At 32.7% G+C, this 25973-nt stretch overlaps 1 protein-coding gene across 1 annotated transcript in view; it reads right to left on the bottom strand.

The window, feature by feature from the left end:
- LOC127715261 (fibrillin-2-like) overlaps positions 1-25973 on the bottom strand; it is a 94180-nt gene that overhangs the window by 11819 nt on the left and 56388 nt on the right. The window contains exons 14-17 of the mRNA XM_052221290.1: positions 25090-25212; positions 21437-21556; positions 2324-2452; positions 1800-1925 (exon numbers count right to left, since the gene is read on the bottom strand). Of these exons, the coding sequence (XP_052077250.1) occupies positions 1800-1925; positions 2324-2452; positions 21437-21556; positions 25090-25212 (498 nt within the window). The remainder of the gene's footprint in view (positions 1-1799; positions 1926-2323; positions 2453-21436; positions 21557-25089; positions 25213-25973) is intronic.

Raw genomic sequence — 25973 nt, 5'->3', positions numbered from 1 at the left:
AATTTTAGATTATGTTGAAAGGGATTCAACACCTAGTAGGCCACATATATCCATACCTCAACGAAGCAAATGGTATAAAATGAACGATACAAAGTTTACTGTACCAGACGTTTAAACGTTTAATGCATTTTCAGTTATGCTTGAGTGCAAAACATTTAAAAGTCCAAAACTTAATACAAACATTGCAGAGCTGATAAAACCAAAAGTAAGCCAAACCCGAACGACAGTGGTGCAATGCATGGGATCTGGTAATAAGTTTTACGTCGTAAGTGCATTACATATTTCTAGTCGAAATGGATTTAAAAAAAATGACGCTTGAATATTGAAACTTCATAGAAGCTATCAAAACATGTACTTTTCATAAGGTTTGTATAGACAGTGATACATTTTGTCCTACCTTTGTATTATAATAGCAGCGGTTTCAATTAGATATGGATTTTGAAAAGTTATAAAGATTTTCTAACAAATCTCCAATTACAAACTTTGCAATTTTGCAATTATAAATTCTAAACCTTTGAATTTTCGAAGTTTTACAATACTATTCCCCATGGTCAATTGAAAGACCGACTATATCGTCTAGTTAACCAGTTGAGAATTTTCAACAAAAATTGGAAACGTTGATGTTCCCTAAAATTCCTTGTTTTGGGTCATTAAAATCTGTATATTCGCAATTGATTTAAGTTATTTAAACATCTGTCGCCAAATTTATTTCCCTTTTTCAAAAATGCTAAATTTAAAACAAAGTCGGTTATTGGAGAATGGCATATTTCCAGTAGGAAATGACAACTTTAAATTTTGAATAATACTGTGGAATTTGCCCCACCTGTTTTCAAATTAAAAGTTATGTAACTGTACTAAACTCCTTCAGTTAAAATTGACCTAAGACAATTTAGATGCTCTGTTTGACGTTTACTTTTGGTTTTAATGCCCTTCGCAAAAACATTGTTCTATAAGATAGGTAGTTTGTTTTCCTAAATATCTATAACACTTCATTAAGTTAATAAAAATGCAACATAACATGACTTTTCTCTTTTTCAAGACTATTAACAAATTGTGACCTTTACAATTTTATGAAACAGTACCCAAAAAGCAACTGCATATATAATATATATGTCTATGTCATTACAACATCTCAGGGTTTGTATATCCGTTCACGATTTCGATAAGAGAGAGTAATTCATGCAGTGAACAGTCGGTTCTTCATTGAAAAGCTGATGTCATATCACCTTATCGTGATTGTTTACCTCTATAAAATGTCTGTGTCACAGATGACGACAGATATGCTCCATTTATCGTAGACACTTATAAACCGGGAACTGATTTACCTTCATTGAACATCTGAGATCACCCGCTGATTTTTGTTGATGTTCGTTTTGTTCAATCTTTATTTGTCAGTGTAGTGTTTTGTAAAAGAAAATCGTATCGCTCTTTCTTTGAGGAACGGATTTGATTGCCTCTTTGTATCTTCTTAATTTTTTATACTAAGAATTCATTATTATTTGTTGGATACAAATTTCCGTATATTTCATAGTTTCAGGGTAACAACGAATGTAAATGTTCAAAGCATTGAAAAAAGACCTTATCGCTGTTTGGAAATCTGCGCCGGTTGAACTATTGACGTCATACAACAATCACTTTTCCATTGTGGCGTCAGTTATTTTCTACTTTGACGTCAAAATTTTACGGAAACCTTTGTGATGTCCAGTAATGGCGAATAAATAGCGATAAGGTGTATAGGAATGTATGCAGACTTTATTGAAACCACGAAATATCGACGAAAATGCAAGTATTCAACATACCTTCACACCCTCTACCATCTGGTGCAAGGACATATCCCGTCATGTTACACTTACAAACATACGAACCGAATGTATTAATACAAATATCTTCACAGAAATTGACACCTTCCTGACATTCGTTTATATCTGTAATTTAAGCTTAAACTATTAAATAAAGAATTGAAGCTGATATACAGGACAAAACAAAATCAAACAGTGCCATTTGCAAAAAAAAAAAAATAAAATAAAATTAAACTAAACTGTACTATTGGTCATTTGTAAAGAATGCAATTTTTGAATAATTTCATACTACAGTGGCATTTCATGTGTACTTCTTTTCAGAATCTCAAACATAGAATTATTCTGCTAAAATCACGTACAGTCGTACTTGTGCTTTAATATGTAATGTAATTAATTATATATATATATTCTCTGTAAATATGTAATCTATAGTAAATGAGAAATAGAACTTATTAATTCATTCATTTAAGATAACATTTCACGTACTATGACGTTAGATTATTATATCTATTAAAACAACTTACCTGAACAAGATACACCATCCCATGAGAGCTTTAAACCAGAGCTAGTACATTCACATTTAAAAGATCCTTCAAGATTTGTACATTTTCCTTCACATTTCATTCCTTCTTCATTTTCACATTCGTTAATATCTAAATGGTAATGATCGTTTATCTTTATAAACGTATTGAACACATAATTAAGCCTGTACATTCATATAGATATCACTTTTTGATGGGATCCCCATTGCTCAGTATTCAGTTTTCTATGTAGTGTTTTGTGAACGTTGTAAGCTTATATAGACTTATGAGTGTTGAATGTCCCCTTGGAACTTTCAGCCTATTTTTTATGTACTTTGTGTCCTACTCCTTTAAAAATTGAGTTACTTTTCTTTCAAGATGTAACTACTTTCCTTTAAAAATGGAGTGACTTTCCTTTCAAGATGGAGATACTTTCCTTTCAAGATGGAACAACTTTCCTGTGTCCAGGGCACCACAGTGCATAATATATAATTTTATGAATGGTTTGTCAATTGTCTTTTTTTGGGAGCGGGGGGAAAAGGGGGGGGGGGGGGTTGTCGGTTAACATGCAAGAAAGAGTTGTTAAAATCAAACTTCCGAAGAAAAACCATCGAAACCAAAAAATTTCCTAAAATGTTACATGAGCTGTGGTCCTTGCTCCCAAGTTGACTCAAGCTATGTAGGAATATCTGTTCACACGGAACATAATTAAAAAAATTTGCTTGAAAATCATTAAACCCTGAATATCAAATATCTTATCGGCAATATTATCTCCGATAAACTAAAGCATTGATTGCACGTTTAATGGAGAACTTTTTTCTGTATTCGACATACATAAGAGTAAGTTTGCCAACGCTTAACAAATCTAGCCCACAATAGCCTTTAAAATTCCATTCACCACATCAGACTTTATTAATTCGATTCAAATTTGCCTACTTTTTGGAGTGCAATTTTGTTGCTTGTGTCCGTTCCTTGTACATTGACATTCCTTAGCAGTGATTTCATCACTTCAATAGGTTTTATTTGGATATATTGCCCCAATATTTTTAACACATTTTGAATGTCCCAATTCGGTTGACATGGCCGTTGTTGTTGAAACAACAGCCTGCGTTTCCCAGCGATCGAAATAAAACAATAGTACTTGTTGACGGTAGAACTTGAATAGTCTATTTTTTTGTTCGAATTGCGGTCTCATTGACATGAGATCACTTACTTTTAACTAGTATTCGTTTAGTCAATTTGTTTTTTTTTTATTTGTTTGTTGGTGTTCAACCCCACATTCAGTACACTTAGCTATATCACGGCGGTCTGTTGTAGAAGATGGAGGTATATGTAGTGCCTGGAGAGAACCATTGACCTTCGACAGGAAAACTTTCCTCTGGTAACTTTACTTTAAGTCGTAAACTTTTGTTGTTCTTTATGACGCGGAATTAGGATCATAAATATCGAATTTAGCATATGCTTAAATCATTTTAGCATATGCTATATTATAATTTAGCATATGCTATATTATAATTTAGCATATGCTTAAATGATTTTAGCATATGCTTAAATGATTTTAGCATATGCTAAAATCATTTAGGGTATGCTTAATTCATTTTAGCATATGCTAAAATCAATTCAGCATATGCTGAATAATTTAGCTTATACAGAAATGTAGGCGCGGAATCATGGTCATAATTATTCTACAAATCTATTTCAGCATAAGCTTAACGCATTTCAGCATATGCTAAATTCATTTCAGCAAATGCTTAATTCATTTCAGCATATGCTAAATTCATTTCAGCATATGCTTAATTCATTTAAGCAATATCCTTAATTCAATTAAGTATATACTGAATTGCTAAATTTAAAGAAAATATCATCCAATGAGTGCATCCGTTTCATAAGGGGCAACACTTTGATTTCTAGGGGGTGGCAGGAAGAATTTTTATATCCGAAATATGTATTCTGCTTTGTTTTCGCTCTATCTCTGGAAGGTTTTTCTAAGATAATATCGTGCTTTTTTATTATCTCATCTTTTGAAACCTGCCATTTTGTTTTGTCCAATATTCAGGTCCTGCCTTTTTTCAATTTCATCACAGACCCCCCTCCTATAAAAATCAAATGGTAGCTCCCTATATATATAAATGTTGAAGTTCTCTGCAGACCTTTAATAACCTTAAGACGATCACTGTAGAGCGTTTTATCATCTAAACATTTAATGTTGTTTCTTAATGTAAATACATATATAAAAGGGGGACTAGGGTCCTCTGCCATCCCGCTAAATACGCCTCTGCTACCAATTATTAATAAGTCGATTTTGTATAAACATTTAGCCAGGTCTCGCATGTCGAAAAAAATTTATTGACACGTGTTTGTTGTTTAAATAAAATTCTATGTGTAATTTTGTATACATTGTATTCGATCTTTTAACCCTTAACGGTGCTTTAGATAAACAGTGTGTACATTTGTGGCCGATCGCATGAATGAAAATGTCACTACTGTGTGGGTTTAAAAGGGTCGAATACAATGTATACAAAATTATACATTGAAATATAGATGACAAGTTGAGATTGGAACAAATGATGTTTTTAAATCTTGTACAATGATTATAGCACTATTAGAAATACAAGTCAATTTCTATTTGCAGCACAATCCCATTTGTAGTTTTCGAGTAGTTCTGTTTTTGATCGTTTTTAACTTTTGCCACCCCTTTTTACTTTAACAGGAGGGGTCAGTGCCACACCTCCAGGGACTTCGACACCCCTCCCCCCCACCCCCGGGCTTCGACCATCTGTATGTTAATATCAGATTAAGTCTGAAGACCTTTAATAACCTTAAGACGATCACTGTAGAGCGTTTTATCATCTAAACATTTAATGTTGTTTCTTAATGTAAATACATATATAAAAGGGGGACTAGGGTCCTCTGCCATCCCGCTAAATACGCCTTGCTACCAATTATTAATAAGTCGATTTTGTATAAACATTTAGCCAGGTCTCGCATGTCGAAAAAAATTTATTGACACGTGTTTGTTGTTTAAATAAAATTCTATGTGTAATTTTGTATACATTGTATTCGATCTTTTAACCCTTAACGGTGCTTTAGATAAACAATGTGTACATTTGTGGCCGATCGCATGAATGAAAATGTCACTACTGTGTGGGTTTAAAAGGGTCGAATACAATGTATACAAAATTATACATTGAAATATAGATGACAAGTTGAGATTGGAACAAATGATGTTTTTAAATCTTGTACAATGATTATAGCACTATTAGAAATACAAGTCAATTTCTATTTGCAGCACAATCCCATTTGTAGTTTTCGAGTAGTTCTGTTTTTGATCGTTTTTAACTTTTGCCACCCCTTTTTACTTTAACAGGAGGGGTCAGTTCCACACCTCCAGGGACTTCGACACCCCTCCCCCACCCCCGGGCTTCGACCATCTGTATGTTAATATCAGATTAAGTCTGAAGAAAGACATGAATCAATTTTCAAAGTAACAATGTACCAAAATCAAGTAAAACATAGTGACTAAAGAAAATCTCCAAAAAAGAACATTTAAAAAATTAGGAAAATCGACCTTCTCGGCCAATCACGAAAAACTTCGGATACCGTTGTTTAACTGGATAAATGGCCAAAAACGTTCCTATTGAATTGAGAGTAGCAATAATTTCTCTCTTTGAATCAAACACTGATCAATTGATTTGTTTTAAAAATTTTGCACAATTTCGTAGTGCTTAAAAAAAAAGGTAACTTGTCTCAGAAAACAATATAACTGATACCTTAATCTAACGTATAGGGATATTTTTTCTGACACAAGTGCCTGTGAGGCCAAGTTAGATTTTCAGCTCAATTGCATTTGTAGTCTTAGATCGAGTTATGCTGTTTTCAATTTATGCATTCCCCCTTTTTTAACGATAGATGGGGGGATAAATCGAGTCGAATTCAATTCGAATTAAATGTACATTTTTTGTACGTGTGAACGATCGAGGCATTAGACAGTGACTGGATTTCCTACTTCGAGCTTACCTATTACCTTCAACATGAAAAAACTTAAAAACAAACCATATGATGAGCTTCCCGGCGTTATATGGCTTTCATCTAGACTATTAGGATGTTAGCATTTATAGGCAACCATACGGCTTTCAACAATGACAAAAACCCATACCGTATAGTTGGCTATATTTTTTTTTACAAAAAATAAAAAAATAAGTCGACAGACATGAACAAACGACAACCACTGACCTATAGGCTCCTAATTTGGGACAGGCACATACAAAATATGCATGCAAATAGAGTTAAACATGTTTGTGAGCGTTCAACCCATTCCTGAACTTTGTCAGTGGTGTAACAGTACAACATAAGAACAAACTGTAAAATCAGTTGAAAATAGATTAAAAGATCGGTACAAGAACCACAAAAAAAACCACACACACTAACATTTAGACAATAGCTAAAGACACAAAGCATCGAAATAAGAGTATGTACAATTACTGAAAGATTGTCCAGAGCGTATTACACTAAGACTGAAATAAATCTTGTTCTCTCAAACTCAAGTATCAATCACTACACAACCAACAGATTAAGTCATAAACAGTCTGAGAAACGCCATGACCTTGTATTCTACAATTCAGATTTTCGAAAAGTTGTGATCCGAAGGTTTTTGACCATCGAAATTTTGCAATAGAAATAAAAGTTAGGACTAGCAGATTTTCTTTAAGGGCCACCATCATCTACATATCATATACAAGACAAAAGTCGACAAATTATTGAATAGTTTAAGATTATTCCTGAAAATCAAATGGTCTAGGCTTTAAGTCCGATTGGTTAAGCAAAATTTAGTTAGGAAAGCAGTTAGAAAAAAAAGTCACAAACACAGCGATTTCTTCCAACCAATTGACTTTGTTTTAACACTTATTGTATAATTACATCAAATGCCAAAAACAGAGCACAGTTCCAATGGGTCATAAGGCCCAGGTGGTACAACTCATGGTTTGTCTTCACCATAGGTCCGAACTTGTGTCTACAGGGTCTAACATGCCTACCTCTATTTTTTAAAAGTCTGACAAAAAATCCTAACGGTAAATCATTGTTACCCACTAGGTACAAATGATAGGTAATTGTCTAAGGTTCAATGGGCCTAAAGACCCAGGTCGGACAATTCATGGTTTGTCTAACCATAGGTCCAAAGATAGATATTTTTAAAAATGCCTAGCCCCAATTTTTGAAAATGTGTCAAAATTTCCCTACGGCAATACTTTTTACCCACAAGGCGCAATTTATGGGTCATGGTCTAAGGTCCAATGGGCCAAAAGTCCCAGGTGGGACAACTCATGGTTTGTCTTCAATAGGTTCGAACTTGGGTCTAAAGGGTCTAACATGCCTACACCGAATTTTTGAAAGAGTGTCAAAAATTCCCTACGGCGATACTTTTTTACCTACTAAGTGAATATGATAGGTAATAGTCAAAGGTCCGATGGGCCAAAAGGCCCAGGTGGGACAACTCATAGTTTGTCTTCACCAAAGGTCCGAATTCTCGACATAGGCTAGATGTAATTTATGTATGATTTGCATATCCGACAAGAAGTGGCAATCTGACCTTGACCTCAGTTTCATAGTTTATTGGCCAAATTTAAGTATTGGTGATTAAAGGTCTGAATATCGGATAATAAATTTAAACATTCATGAAAGATACCATGCAGATGTATAACTGTTTTCTCCAAACTCGCGTTTTCCTACAAAGGATTCATCAGTGACGGTCGATTAAAAAAATTTGGAACTAAGAATAATTGGTAAGATTGCCAATGAAGCTACTCTCTACAAGAGACCAAATGTCTTTAGTGATAGAGACTGCATGACACCATACGACACTCAACGCGGAGCAGAAATCTTCACCTCATAGACAATCAAAAACGTGAAAATCATCGGCATTATTTTTAAGGCATAAACCGACAAACCGAAAAGATAGCGTTGAAAAAGATATAAGAAGATGTGGTATGAGTGCTAATGAGACAAATCTTTCATCCAAGTCACAGTTTGTAAAAGTAAATCATTATGGGCAGCCCCGATATTTCGACACCCCATTAGTCCGACACCCCATTCGTCCGACACCCTAGCAGTCCGACACGCCATTAGTCCGACACCCAATAGTCCGACATCCAATAGTTCGACATGTAATAAGCCTGCAATCGAAATATATATAAAAATGTATTTTTTTATATAAGAAATCTTAATAAACTTTTTAATGTTCGTTCAGTATTAAGAACAGGATATTGGCCTTCGTGGGAACAGGTGATGCAAGCTTGGTTAATGTATTAGAACTAAAGTAGCAGAATTTCATCACCTTTAGCTGATAGCACAACCTATACTGTGTTAAATCTTGGCGAATTTCTTCAATACCTCTCGATATAGTATCTCAGCAATACAGATTTAAGAAGACGCAGTAAGAAAAAAAATTAAGGTATATGGACCTACATGGAAAAGAAATAAGGAAGATTGGTCGATAGAACGATTACGAAATTATAATGAGCATTTGCGTGATTGAGTATTTGAAATAGATGATATAATGAAGGCATATACCCACGCTTGCAGTATTTGATGTTTAAGAAAATAAAGGTACATAATTCTTGAACTGTAAAAATGAAAGCTTTAATGTTCGTTTCTATCAAAATAGTTACACGCTTCCGTCAGTTGCAAGTATACCAATTGGTAAAAGATTTTTTTTCTGATTATTAAGTCTTGTCAACCTTTACCTTTCACGATCAAAATAATGCGTTGTCTGATCTTTCACAATCAAGTTTGATGAAAAATCAACAAAATTCAAGGTTTTCATAAGCAAATGACGGATTTCATGGGAAGAGCATACTTTTATTTTACTGTACTATCGGACACACCAAAGACTAAGTTTCAAATATATCATGATATATTGGAATGTGACCAGTACATGTATAGGTACAAAAAACGTGGATTTTTTAATGAATCCCATAGACATGTATTGCGACTTTTGTGTTTTCTCATAAAGTACTGCATACTTTCTTTATCTTAATGCACAGTATTGTTTAGAAAGTTGAATTATTTTGACAGACATATTTTTTGTTCCGCGTTTTGAAAACACAGCGATTTTTTTCACGGTTTTGAAGAAGAATTTACATTTAATTACATTCACGATCCGGTACCAGATCTTTCACGATCCAATCGCAATGCTTGACCACCGTTAGATATTCTTTCACGATCATTTCTCTCGATAAACCGAATGACACCCGTGCATACCACATCATCTTATATCTATATAGTAAATTAGTTCCTTAATACATAATTACTGCATTCTTCAAGTTCTGTTTTTTTTCTAAATCTAGAAATGTATAATTATATTTATAATCACTTTTTGACGTAACTAATGTATATAGTAAAAGTATCGGGACATGTTATTAATAGACTAATAGGTTTTTTTCTAAATTTTTATGTTGATGATTAAAAAAATGAGCACGTACAATAAATTCGACATAAGAGTCGATTTTGCTAGATTTAATTAAATTGTTACTAAACATTAGCACAAGGCAATTGGGTCATAATAATGTATCCTGCCCTTCCCTCCAGCTATTTTTTTAACTTTTAACATATATTTTACCGATATAAAAGTAGAGAACATAGCTAGATAGTAATACGGCACAAATAAGTAAAAATGTGTACAGATGGCCAGGAAATAGAAAGATAAACGTTACATATAATTATATAAAATGACTTGCAATCAGAACTTTGACAAACTATTGCCTCTAAAAAAGGAGGAGGACAGGATACATCATCATGACCTAATGCACTTGTGTAAATAAGAAGATGTGGTCTGCTTGCCAATGAGACCAGTCTCCATCCAATTGTTGTGTATTGATTATTGCTATCGGATTAACGTATTTTAACACAATAATCATGTTTAACCCCGCCACATTCTGTATGTACAGAATGTGCCTGTCCCAATTCAGGAGCCTGTTATTCAGTGGTGGTCGTTTGTTGATATGTTACGTATTTGTTTTTCGTTCTTTTTTGTACATAATTTAGGCCGTAAGTTTTCTCGTTTGAATTGTTTTACATTTGTCATTTCGGGGCCTTTCATAGCTGACTATGCAGTATGGACTTTGCTCATTGTTGAAGGCCGTACAATGATTTATGGTTGTTAATTTCTGTGTCATTTGGTCTCTTGTGGAGAGCTGTCTCATTGGCAATCTTTTTTATATCTACATTGTATATATAATTATTATACCAAGACTGTCTGGACACACTGAAACGTCTTCCCTGTTTCAGTGTTTATAATATTGAATTTATTTCTACTACAAGCATTACATTAAATTAACAATTCAATGATCAATAAACATAATGTCAAGGTGAGATAAATCTTTTCATGGCCGTATCATTTCATTCCATGCACCAAATTAATGTAATAAAAATATAATTGCTTAGAGGAGCACTAGCTACGAGATAAATACAAAAATTTAGATTATGATTTTTGTCGAGCCTGCGACTTTTGTCGCAAAAGCGAGACATTTTTTTTAGCGATCCTACATTCCGTCGTCGTCGTCGTCGTCATCGGCGGCGGCGTCCACAAATATTCACCCTGTGGTTAAAGTTTTTGAAATTTTAATAACTCTCTTAAACTATGCTGCATTTCAATCAAACTTGCACAGAAGCTTGTTTATGGTCATAAGATAGTATCCAGAAGAAAATTTTGTAAACAAAAATCCTGTTTTTCCGTATTTTACTCATAAATGGACTTAGTTTTCTGCCAGTTAACATTACATTCACTCTGTGGTTAAAGTTTTTCAAATTTTAATAACTTTCTTAAACTATCCTAGATTTGTACCACACTTAGTCAGAAGATTGTTTATAATCATAAGAGAGTATCCAGAAGAAAATTTTGTAAAAAAAAAATCCTGTTTATCCGTATTTTACTCATATATGGACTTAGTTTTTCTGCCAGTTAACATTACATTCACTCTGTGGTTAAAGTTTTTCAAATTTTAATAACTTTCTTAAACTATCCTAGATTTGTACCACACTCCGACAGAAGATTGTTTGTGATCATAAGATAGTATTCAAAAGTAAATTATGTTTAAAAAAATCCTGTTTATCCGTATTTCACTTATAAATGGACTTATTTTTTCTGCCAGTTAACATTACATTCACTCTGTGGTTAAAGCTTTCAAATTTTTAATTACTTTCTTGAACTATCCTGGATTTGTACCACACTTGGACAGAAGCTTCTTTATGATCAAAAGCTAGTATCTAGAAGGAAATTTGGTAAAAATTTATTACCTGTTTTTCCGTATATTACTTATAGATGGACTTAGTTTTATTCCAGTTAACATTACGTACAGTCTGCAGTTAAAGTTTTTAAAACATTTATTAGATTCATAAACCTTCTTGGATTTTTACCAAACTTGAACAGAACTCCTTACAGTCAAAAGATAGTATCTAGAGGAAAAATTTTTAATACTTTTTTCCCCATTTTTGTTGAGCCTGCGACTAACAGCAAAAGTAGGCGAGACACCGGGTTCCGCGGAACCCTTACGATTTTTTTTTTGTTCAATCATTAATGAAAGTGAGATAGTGAAATAATAATAATTCGGTATTAGCAGCAAGTATCATGGTTTAATTTTTTCAAAATAAGCAAAAACACCGATTATGAATTATTATTATTATAAGTAGGGTGCCCAGTACCGAAAAAGTCGTCTAGTTAACGAGTTTAAGTTAAGGGATAACACACGGCTATATCTATATGCAAACTATTGGAAAATCATTATATTTTCCAATCATGAATGTCGTCGTTAGCTCCCGTGGTCACGTTTTTCAAAATCTTGTGGTTTCTTAGGGTATCAGATACTCGCATGATTTTACATGCTATTCATGTAAACAAAGAGTTCGGTATGAAAGGAATCAAGGGTAGGATAATAATAAAGTCACAAAATACAAATTTACTGATCTTATACGTTCATTACTTCCCCTCCATGCAGCATACGCATAAGCTATGGTTTTAAACTGGCACTACAACTTGCACACAAGGTTTGCGCCGCTATATACCTGTCCACGAAATATGTAAAAGTCTCGGGTCTGTCATCTGTAACATTCTACCAGCCGCACATGCTGTAACAGGATGCTATACAACGTCATCCCTGTTTGGGATCGGTAAGCGCTCTGTTTTTAAAGTCTTGCAGGACAACCAAGAAAATTTCACCTTTCGAATTGTGACATCGATGAATCTATAGATGCAGCTCGAAATCTTGTTGTTAGGTTGTATGATCTCAAGTCAGAACTCATAACAGATCATAGTGACCTAAACAAATTGAGGGTAAAATTGGCTATAATTAAAAATTTCTCCCTTGTGAAAATACCTCCTTGTGAATCTACCTTTAAACAACATGTAATAAGAGCATCACTCAAAACATACTTTTGGATGTTTTCCCTATATAGCAAAACTACCCTTACATTCTCATCATAGTCATCTGTATATATAGGATGAGGTTGTTTTACCTGTTTCTAACAGACGTTTTGTTTTCATAACTTTACCACCTCCGTCTGCAGTAATATTTACTTCTGTAAAGCAAAACTATACAAAGATCTTTATATTCAACCAATTCGACGTTTATGTTACACAAATTTCGAAATAAACCAATAATATATACGCTTTCACACTCAACAACAGAAATTTGATATTTATCTAGAAATTGACGAACTCCTTACTATCAAAAGACGTGAAAAACACATTTCGTTTTCGACAAATTATTAAAGTTAAGATTTAAAAAACATCTTTAGATCTTACTTGTAACGAATTGAATATAAAAATTCCAAATTTTGAAATTAAAAAGAGTCAAGGTCACTGTTATTTAACAGATGTTTGAAAATTTCAATTTAAAGTCATTTTTGGCGACAAAAATATAAAATAAGTTCTAAATGTAAAAACGAAAGATATTTTTCTTTAAATTAGTTATAGTTATTTTGCTCCAAACACATATGTGTAGGAGAAACAAGCTTTCTAAATGTGACTCTGCATTTTCCGGGAATTTTTGACATAATATAGTAATTACTGCATGCAGATAAACTCTTAGATCACTTGGCAAAAAGGCCTAGGCATTTCTTTAAATAATAATAAAAAAATAAAAAGATGAGGTATGATTGAGACAAATCTCTACCAGAGACCAAATAACATAAAAGTTAAAAATTATAGGTCATCGTACGGCCCTCAGCAATGAGAAAAACACATACCGCACAGTAAGCTATAAAAGGCACCGAAATGAAAAATGTAAAAACAATTCAAACGAGAACATCACGGCCTGATTTATGTATAAAACAATAAACAGAAAACACAGCAAGAAAAGACAACCGCTTAATTATAAGCTCCTGACTTTGGACAGGCACATACAGAATGTGGCGAGGTTAAACATGTTTGATGGCGCCAAACCCTCTCCCTACCCGGGAACAGTGTTTAAACAGTATAACACATACACTCGCACATTCCAAAATAGTATCATTTTCTTCTTCATGTAAATTCAATTTGTCTCTTTTTAAGAAAACTTGTCAGATATTTTCTTTTCAAATATTTAAGTCAACTTTGTAGATTTTAAGGTCGATAATCATCTGACAAGTTAGGGGCAAAGTTTGGTCTCACATAATTCTGTTATTCGTTTAACTCATAAAACATTGCTTCTTGATTTAAAATTATATAATGAGCAGAAGTATTTTCAAACGCATTTTACCGATGTTTACTGAGTATGTACTGTAAGTCTATATTTATATTAATATCAATCAAGAAAGTATAACGTTCAATAAAGAATATGGCAACGTATGGAATATATCATTTATAACGATTATTTTGTTGTTGTAATTTAACTGTATCTAATTGCAATTCTCCCAATTTGATTTCATGCAGATGTGGCCAAGTTTGGGTTAATTTATCATTAGTCAATAATGATCAACATTCTAATTGAAGTATACAATTATTATACATGTATGATGCAAGCAATATTTGAATTTCCACTTTGGTCTTCAGACGATTTGTGTAAATATGTATTTTTTGTTATTGCTGAGTTGCTGTTTGATTGAAATGTACTCAAATCAGGATTTTTTACAAATAATGTTATATTGAAAAGAGGAATGCATTTCAACGAGGTCAAATAAAACAATTATTGTAAATTAATATTTTAGGTATTCCTTTAATAAAACAGGTACGGTTCAAAAACACAAAAACGCAAACATACGTTACCTACACATTGAACGTCAAAAACATCAAATTAGCGATGGTGTGACGTTTGGGTAGACCACCATGTGACCACTTTATTTTGATGATTTATACATTACTCTTTATCATATATATATATCGAAATGTTCGTCTTGCAAAGGAATTTTGATATAAAAGTGGTTTTTTTTCGAACAACTGATGTTGTTTTCAGTCATTTTGATGATTTGTAACAACTTGTGCCTAATAATTCAAAGAAAAAAAAGAGGACGCTAACATTGTGACATTTTGGTAGACACCCTATTAATGCTTCGATATTCGATACTTATCGATTAAAATTGAAAGCATAGAATATTTTCTTTTATATTTGGAATTTATCATACTGGCTTAATTTCTCCGTTCAAAAATGCAAATCATATTATTTTTCAATGTTTTCTATTACCAACTCCGGAATTACTACCGTAAAACGTTGGTATAAAGTTTTGTGACGGAAGACCATTGGGGTTTCATATACTTCGTATTTTACAGCGGATGATCGTGAGGGCATTCCAGTGTATTGCTATCGCCTAGATTTCCATTACGTATTATTCGTTCTGGGTTTTTAACCGATCTGTAAACATGACGAATACGTAGACATTATCAAGTGCAAACTAACATTCCTTATCGCTTGTTACAAATTCATTTCTTCAATGAATACTCATCAAATACTTTTTAAAGAAGATAAACTAATAATATTAAAATGTTTTGTTGTATATATATACAAATCATTAATATCTATGCACACGCATGCGGAAGAATATCTCAAGAACGTTTGCAATCTCAAGGAACAATAACTCTGCATGGATGATTAAACATTTTTTTGCGGGAAAATATGAATGCCTACTCAAATCCATATTATTAGAAAAATCGAATTATTACAGAAGAGTGTCCACCATGCACTTGCACTGCACTATTATTAATATAGTAGAATAGAATGATATACAAATGCATGAAAATTATATAAACATGTAACTGTAATATACAAGTACTAATATAATATATAACAATAAACCAGGGTATATTGATTTGTATCACTACAATATAATAGTAATTACGGCGAGGTTGAATTCCCTGTCATTAATTTATCATTCACGCAGGAACTTGTCCCATAAAATTATTGAACATTGAACGACAAAATTTCTTCTTATGTGACGTTTACATTTTCTGACGTCAGACACGCGAAGCAATGAATGTGGTTTTTAATTTGATAGATCTATGCTTTTGTGCTTTTTTGTAAATGATTGTTTGTTTTGATATTGTACATGTGTAACACAGTGATGACTGCTGTACCCATATTTTGACTATTTAATTTATTATGTCTGTTTTGTTCACGCATCGTTGTAAATATGACGGAATTTGATGAGACTGTCGTACACATGAGAGGTTTGGCGCTATAAAACAAGGTTCAATCCACCATTTTCTACATTTGAAAATGCCTGTACCAAGTCAGGAATATGACAGTTGTTGTCCATTCGTTTGATTTGTTTTGTAATTTGATTTTGCCATGTGATTAGGGACTTTCCGATTGAATTTTCCTCGGAGTTCAGTATTTTTGTGATTTTACTTTTTATTATATCTGTACATTAACCTCACTTTCAGGTAAAGAGATGTGATTTTTTTTTCTGAGACAAGTGCTTGTCGGACCATCCACAAGAACTTGCGGTCATCCGATGTTCAGTACTTCAGTACTTTGATTTTGTTTAATGCTATAAATGAGATTGAAGTCCGAATGAATGTCGTTCAGAACAATGTTATAGATTAGGACGCATGTTACATTTTCTGACTAGATGAAATGTTTTGCACAGTTTTACTCAATATTGATTAGTTCTTTATAGAACAGTTTTTTTAAACATTGTTGTGACAATGACTTTGTGCTAGGTCTTCGGTAATGATGTCGAGGTTTTCATGGAAATCGCTCGTTTACATTGGATTTCTGTGCTTTAAAAGAGTTTTCCAAACTTATTTTACAAAAAGATATACGCTATCACCAATTTGAGAACATAATCCTCTAGCTATATAAATGCATTCTGAACTGTTGTGCCGTAGGGGAGTGATATTTTTCCTTGGTGTCTACAACCAATAATGACTTCTTACAAGGCCTACTCAGTTCGAAAATTGCTTTATTTACGTCTTACACACATGTCCTCTTAAAGCCCTAACTTTTCTATCTCAAATGGTATAGCATTGTTATACTTTATCTACTATTAAGAACCCGAAAATAGGAGGAGCACTCGAAGAACAACACAAAATAAGATTTTTCTTGTTAGTATTCGGAAAATTGATCGACAAAACTTAATGAAAAACGATAAGCCATCTGTAACTAAATTTCTTACGATCTTTAAAGATTTTGTAAGTATAATAAATTTAGATCCTTCCTTTATTTATCTAATTTAAAGCCGAATTTTGGTGTCAGGTACGTGAAATCAGAAAACGTCACCAACATTGTGCTTAACGTCTTGAGCATTTTAACACAATTTCATCCTTAATATAGGAAATTAACTGATAAATTTACAATGTAACGTGACTTTTGTATTTAATTAAAACTTTTAATTTCAATTATTCTTATTAATTCTAGATTTGAGTGACAATTTTCTTAAAATTAGACAGACCGCGCACGTACAGATCGTATACATAATTTGAAATGGGCATATGTTTACTTTTATAAATTGTTACTTGGATGGAGAGTTGTCTCATTGGCACTCATACCACATCTTCCTATATCTATATATGGTCTGGAACATCCGTACATAGCAAGTGATTAAAATTTGATATAATTAGTAAGTAAACAACTGAAAAATGTAAAAAAACCTTTTATATTATAAAGTTATGTAGATTTTTACAAAAAGAGGAACAAGTTATACTTTCATTTATTTAATGCAGAATGTCTGTCTATCAGTTAATTGCTAGTTATTATAAAAGGCAGTGTTCGATTTTTTACACGAATGAAATAGTTCGATAAGAATTCTGAGAAGTGTACACTCAATTTAGTTTTGAATTTACCTTCTTCCAAAACCTCATATGAAGTACATGATTGTTTGACTGAGAATGTGTAAGGTACAGGGTCCTTAGCATGTAGATTTCGGTATAAGATTATAAGTAAAGGGTTATATCGAAGCCACTACTGTACGGTTGAAAGTCAAGTTAAGTACATGACCTGGTTGGTAATGTAAGCTATGTAAGATGTTAGATTATCCTAAGAAGCTTCAGTAGGGTGGCCGTGAAGATTTTAGTTTGAAGAAATTCATGCCCTTGGGAACCAAGCACTATAGGTCCACTGTATAAAGTATAAAATACGCTTCAATAGAAAAAGCTTCAATTATGTGTTCCTTAAAACCAACAATGATCATATTTAGATCAAGTGAACGATAAAAGCTTAAGATCACATGATCCTCTAGTTTAATAATATTAAGATATGTATATATGTTGTACGGAATTTCATGTAATTTATTAAATTTCAATGTTCATTCTATATATATAAATAAAGAGATGTGGCATGATTGCCAATAAGACAACTCTCCACAAGAGACCAAATGACACAGAAATTAACAACTATAGGTCATCGTACGGCCTTCAACAATGAGCAAAGCCCATACCGCATATTCAGCTATAAAAGGCCCCGAAATATTTACATTTTTGTAATGATTATCAATTCCCGTAAAACCAGAAAAACGAAAAAAATGTTGATAGCCTTCCCTATCTTTGATACCAAACAAATCAATGGATGGAACTAGACACGAGCAGCCACTTTGTTTTGTTTAAAGTCTTTCCTAAATTTCCTTAAATGTTTGCCTACCAGGTTACTTGGATCATCGTTCGACCTATTAACTGGTTAACCTGTAGTAAAGTGGGTGGTCAAAGTACTACAGATGCAAATTCATGGTTTTTAGATAATTTTCTCATCTAAGAGAAAGAAGCCCCACAGAAACAAGAACACAGAACCACCATAAAAAGTAAATTTCCAGATAACGAAAAATATTCAGATATGAAATTTTCAACCTCTGACATGATCCTAACATGGGATATGGAAAACATTTTGTTATCAAAAATAACAGAAATATCCAGACTAAAGACAAGCTTGTTTGTGAGAAGAATTAGAACACAAATAACAATTAACAACGAGAAGAGTTCACAGTAAAACAATAGTTCTCCGTTAAGATACATAATAACGATAATTCATTATTATTTTACATCAATTAAGCCATGCGTATTTCTTAGGACGAACAGAAACTATGGTTAATCCATTCAACTCTTAGTTTCATCATTTCCTCAGTCAGAATGAACCTCCCCTATATTTATAAAATGGTGTCTGTCCAATTTGCAGACAATAGCAGGCGTTATTTTTTCCTGATAAAGTTTCAATCGAATTGCCTAAATGATAACATGATTTCAATAATTTTTCAATTTGTTTGCGGGGCATTATTTATTGTGACAGGATTCGGTAATTTCCGATAAAATTTGTCCGAAGTTTACCATCACATACATCAATTATCATCATCACCATCACTGATCATCACCTTCATCAACAAAACACGTATAATGTTGTGACCACTGCATATAATGTTCCGACAACTGCATATAATGCTATCACGACTGCATATATTAAATGTTGTGACCACTGCATATAATGTTCCGACAACTGCATATAATGTTGGCACGACTGCATATAATGTTGGCACGACTGCATATAATGTTGTGATTACTGCATATGATGTTGTGACCACTGCATAATAATGTTGTGACCACAGCATATTATGATGATCATCAACATAAGGCAGCCATGGCGGTTGTGCGTCTTTCAACACGATCTCGCAAACATCCTGTTCGTTTTCAAATGTTATCTTTGGATACAATACAAATTCTTCCGATGAGTTTACGACCCAATCAGACACTTATTATAAAGTGAAGCGAATTTTATCTCAACGGAAAAGAAATGGAAAAACAGAATAACGTGTGCAATTTAAAGGCGAACCGACACAGAATGCATTATGGATACCATTCGAACAGATTAATTCACACACACAAAAGATAGTACAAACAAAACAACCGCCATGTGCTGACTAGTAGTGTATTTTATTATGAACATTATTGAATTATGTTTTGTGACGTTTTATGACAATGTTGATTTGTTTATCGTAATACGCAGATGTTATTTTGTGACAAGAAATATTTGAAGTACTGAATTCTTTAAAAGAACAATGTGTCTGGTTTTATAAAATGTGTCTAAAAGTAAAAATATGTGTACAAATAGAAAGTGATAATTTTGTGAGAAAAAGGAAGTAATTGACAATGTAATGGGTGTCAGTTAACGGAAAGGTGTTTTGAATAGATTTGTTTTATTATTAAAATTTCGAGAGAATATTTGCTTCAGTATTGCTATGATAGCAGTTTTCAAAAGATTTTTATTTCAAATTTACTGTTCTTGAATTTTTATTGAAGTTTTATCCTTCAATGTATATTTTTTTCAGGCTTACGATTTGAGTGAAGAGAAGTTAATTTAGTAGTAAAAGTTTTAAATTTTAGTAATTCATTTTGTTGAATATGAAATCATATATTAACATTAGAGATTGCTTTCATTTATTGCATTTAGGCAATTAAGAGAAAAAATACTGCATTTAAAGTGTTGTCATTTGTAATGACGGACTGTGTGTAGAATACCAGAAATAACCTATTTTAATGGTTGTATTTGTTGAGGCAGCGTATATGGCTAGTGTGTTGCTTTAATATAATTCCATCCAATAAGAGCCAAGGTTTCTGCTGCTGTCATCATTTATTAAAGTTTGCTCTGTATAACCAATTTTACAGTGGAATATGCAGTAGATAGTGATTTTTTAGTATAGTATACAAAGATTTGATATTGATTGAATAATAGATTGAAGACGTAAAAAGGCATATTTGTTTATGACATTATTGAATTTTTGATTTTTTTTAAATGACCTAAACGCCTTGACCATTGAAAACAACCGGGGTGTGTTTATTTGTTCAAAGGAATTTTATATTTCAGTTTGGTATGGTCAAGACGTTTGGACAAGTTGGCATATTTTTAAGAGAGTTATCTCTCCTTTACCAATTATTGGGTTATGTGTATATGCGGATTGCAGTCCGTAATTGAATTGTATATTATTAGTTTGATTTGTTCTCTTGATTTATTGTTACCATAGATGTACATGTGTTGTGAAAAATAGAACTTTATTGATTTGAGAAAAATGGTTATTTATTTATGCCAGAGTAAAGCATAAAAGTAGTTAAGAAAGCGAGATTTTCATTGGATAACACAATTAATTAAGCATAAGCTGAATTCATTTTAGCATAAGCTAAAATCATTTTAGCATAAGCTAAAATCATTTTAGCATAAGCTAAAATCATTTTAGCATAAGCTAAATTCATTTAAGCATAAGCTAAAATCATTTTAGCATAAGCTAAAATCATTTCAGCATAAGCTAAATTCATTTTAGCATAAGCTAAATTCATTTTAGCATAAGCTAAATTCATTGATCGTATATGCGAAGTTTAATATTTATGACCTTGATTCCGCGCCAACATTTCTGTATAAGCTGAACATTACAGCATATGCTAAATTGATTTTAGCTTATTCTAAAATGAATTCAGCTTATGCTAAAATGAATTTAGCTTATGCTAAAATGAATTTAGCTTATGCTAAAATGAGTTTAGCTTATGCTAAAATCATTTCAGCATAAGCTTAAATGGATTTAGCATATGCTAAAAGCGATAATTATGACCCTAATTCCGCGCCATAGTTCTTATTATAAAACGGATTGTATTGATTTTCTGGAAATATGACACGCATATATTATAATCATATGAATAATAAATTCTTACTTAAGATTTATCCAGTAAAGGGATTATCTTACCTTTACAACTTGTATTGTCAGAGAGAAAATCATATCCTTCATAGCAACTACACTGGACACCCCCAACAGTATTAATGCAGCGATGCGAACAATTATAGCCTTCAGAACATTCGTCTATATCTACAATTATATGATATTTTATAGAGAAAGATATGTACCGATTATCAGGTTGTCTGCTGATATTTTACTGTATCAATATGCAGACAACCAGATAATCGATTTATCGACTTGTATTTGTGTATTTTGCATTATAGAAACAAGTGTTTTCTTTGTTTCACCAGCAAACCGGCATCAGCAAACCGGAAGCTGAATTGATAAGTTCGAGTCAACGTCGGTTCATTCATTATGATGTCGGTGATATGTCTGGGTCAAATTTATTAAGGCCGGGTCAAAGTATTTGACGTCACAAAACCGTGATATGCAATTTTATTAAGAGCGGAGGAGAATGATATAGACAGTGGGACGACCGATAAATATATATAATCAGCATTGTTATTATAAGTTTCATGATCATTCAATAGTTCAATGGTCTTGTTCCGTGTTATTGTCTATTATTTCGTTGTCATGGGCTTGCATGCCAGTCCATTTTTTTATGACAAATTGGCTTTTCCTTATGTCTAACAGTTATTATCAAATCTACTCTATAAAGGCATTTCTTTAATATTTTGTAATATAAGAGATACAAATCTATCCAAAACCACAAAATGGTAACTCTCTAGTAAGTGATTAAATGTACTTATGAACTTAGTTCTTGTTTTGTTTTTTTCAGGTTGGAATAACATTTAAATGTTCGAATTTTACAGTACCGGGTGCGCATTTCGACATTTTATAAATCTTCAATGATGCTTAAGGTCAACGCATTTGAGAATTCAAAACCTAACACAAACATTAAAAGCTGATATAACCGAAAAAAACAAAGTATAGCCAAGACGGGGATAAGGAATCAGATCTATGTACCATTGTGATAGCTTCCTTTATTCCAATGATTTCTTAATTTTTGTAACTAAAACTGATGATTTTAGCTTTGTAATTGTGAATTTTTATTGATTCTTTTTATCTCCCAGTTGGTTGATACAATATTTTAGAGCTTCCATTTATCATCATGATTTCTTTGAAAGAGGGTTACTGCTTACAAGAAAGCTATTGAAACAAAGGTCCCTAGTGGTGAAATTTAAGTCATCCCTTCGAATGTTTTACACACACCGTCATGCTTTGTTTGACCGTTATGGAAAAATTGTGTCACAAAAAACCATGGATGTTTGTAGTAGCCACAATGCTGTCCTTTTTTTCTCGATTGTGGCATCACCGAATGAGAATTATCTCCGAATTTGTATTTGCCATGAACAACACGACGGGCGGGCGCCACATGTGGAGCAGGATCTGTTTACCATAATGGAGCACCGAGATCACCCCTGTAAATTATCTATATAGTGTTTTGCAGACTGTTGTTTAGATTTTCATCGTTTTTCTAGGGTTTTTTTTACCATGGTTTTGCTTCGACTTATAATATTTGATTGTCCTAATGAGATCTTCTGTCTCCTTTTTGTAATAGCAAGAAAACAAAATCCGTACTTATTCATGCCAGTATTAACGTACTGGCATACTGGACTAGTGAACCATCGTGAAGCTAACAGTTCACCAGCATGATACCATTGGGAAGCTAATAGTTCACCAGCATGATATTGACATTCTAGAATAAACATTAAACTGTATCATTTTTACGTCAACAAATGCGCATTTTCAAAAATTATTGTCTGTTCAGTGATGTTCGAGGTCAAAATATGTCAAATTCGAAGAACATAGTACACGCGTTGAAGAGCTGGTATGACATAAAAGGAGCAAATTTATAGCAAAAAAGGAATCACTGCTACCCATGAAATATTTCCCTTGTTCCGATGATTATTACAGCAAATTTCAATAACATTTCCGCATGTTCATGGTCATGCTATTTCTAATTAACTGATCAGACCTACTGGACTGTTGATTCACTCATAGACAAACAGGCTATCAGCTGAGGTACTGACATAGTGGTAGACATGATATTAGATGGTACAAATTTTACTGCACCAGATGCGAATTTCAGAAAATTAAGATCTCCTCAGTGAGCTCGAGGTATAACTTACTTCTTCTTTTGAAATGCACAGGCATCATAGATTATGTTTAGGGCCATCATTATTTACAGTAAAAAAATATAATGTACAAAATAAAACAAAGCAACAGAACTACCCAAAAAAACATTTCATTACTTCAAGTTCATGATGTTTTTATTCTAAAACTTAACGTTGTGTTTACTTAATCTAAAATGCTGCATAAATAGTGATGATCTAAATAAGAAGCAAAACCCAGACATGTCTGACAACACAGCAAATTAAATCAACTGACAACTGCGAACATAATTGTATGAACCTTTAACAGAAAGAGATCCAGTGAATTGACAGGGTAAGCATCTCGTCTTCTGATTATCTATGCGTAACCTACTTTTTAAACGTCATAGCAAATATAAAAACACGGTAAATGAAATAAATCTATTTTTACGTGAAATGGACAGCAATGGTGATATGGGGTCAGTGATACAGTTGATATGGCTCTTGATGTCTAATAAATCAACACATTAAAACGATCAACAAACACATGATTTCGATCGTAGAACTTAAGGCTTGGTAATATCAAACTTATATCTGCAATCGTTACCATGATTGTGCTTTTCATAGCTAAAAGTGTACATGTAATATTCGTGTGGTTGTCGTCTCATTGAAGTATATTCTCCTTTATTCGTCTATATATGTGAAATTCCGTTACGAGAACATGCTCTAGCACATTCTGTCAAATAAGATACTGTAAAACAATTAATTTATGCGAATACTTTATTTCATATACCCCTTTTCCACTTGCTTTGCGGATTATTTATTTTCTTGATGTAATTATAAAAGAGAAGACCCAAGTATTACACATTAGTTGGTTTACACGAGGGTTTACAGAATAGGTAACGCCATCAGCTAGGACAGATTGCAGTATCTTACTTACTTATACTAAGTAAAATAAATTGATACAGTTTGTAACAACTTTGTAAAGCGTACCTATTTATAAACATGATAAAGTCGTACTATTTAAAATAAAAACCGTAGAAAATTTAACTTACTTTAACAAGGAAATAAGAGAAGGCACGTCAGTTATACAGCGGTGTCAAATAGAGTATCTTCTACTGAAAACTTAACTTAATTAGCTATGAATACTAGTTGAATATAGTCGCTCAAAAAAAAAGTCAGAAAAAGTATGAACAAAAACACTCATAATAAGTTCTACAATAATTAACAATCAACATCACACAATACTTCTACTTTGACGATTCATTGTTATTCTTTATGTAGAAACACACCAAATCAACATTAACATATACATTATACATTAAAAGCGACATAAGAACATTCATTATATTTGAGAAGGGAAGAATACAGAAATTAGTAAAGAAGTTCCTTCTGCAAAACAATTGGATATGCGGTCTTGAATAAAACCTTTGATGTATGAATAACGTATAAAATTAAGAAAGAGGAATGCCGAGAATTTCCTTGATGTTCATACCCATCTTATCATGCTTTGTCAAAAAATTACTTACTTTGAAAATAAATAAATTACTGATGCCTAAATTTCCTTACCATAACATGTATAACTATCGTTAGCCAGCCTGTATCCCACATCACAAAAGCACTCGTAAAAACCATCATAATTTTGACATAAACCATCACAAATGGTCCCATTTTCTGCACATTCGTCCGTGTCTTGAAACAATAACACAAAAATATATACATACTATCATAGCATACATGTTTTTTTTGTAATTTTCTAATATAAACTTACTAAAATAAAAAAATAACATTTATTTGTTAAATTTGGTAAAATTTAGTGCTTATATTTTTAAAGAAATCTTTCGTTTTATACAGCACTATCACAGGTTAATAAAGAAGATATTTAGTATAGATGCTTGTCGGAACACAAATGAATGAAGAAAGCATCTATAAGTCAGAATCCAATTCACAAAATATGGCGTTTACATATCTCAACTGATAGGTTCGCTCGTGCATGTTTACATTATACCAATTCATAAGCGGGGGTGTACACTTTACACAAAAGCTGCTCCAACAGAGTTATGAGGAAATACAAATGAAATCGACGCTACATAAATTTTATAGTCATCATCACGAATTGATTGACCGATACGATATTTCTAGGTCTCAACTCTCTTGCGACATGTTTTCACAGTCTTAGATCTTAAGATACCAGAATAATCGTCTAATCTGTAATTTTACCGACTGTGATCGTTTCCCAATTGTGACATTTTGACTGAATGTGGATTCGAATGACAGCTAATGCATGAATAGCAGCAAACGCTCACCTTGTCGACGCATGCATCCAGTCGCGCTCATTTTGAGTCCATGCGATTCCCTAAAGATTTGTTTGTCGATTTTTCTTAGTCGATTAATGAGATATGAAACTCAGTCAACTACTGTTGAATTAATTTACGACAGACAATTATTCTCAT

This window comes from Mytilus californianus, unplaced genomic scaffold (assembly GCF_021869535.1).
Source record: "Mytilus californianus isolate M0D057914Y unplaced genomic scaffold, xbMytCali1.0.p SCAF_9, whole genome shotgun sequence".
Classification (NCBI taxonomy): Eukaryota; Metazoa; Mollusca; class Bivalvia; order Mytilida; family Mytilidae; genus Mytilus; species Mytilus californianus.
Note: the sequence above shows the minus strand (reverse complement) of the source record. Positions and strands in the feature narration are given on the sequence as shown.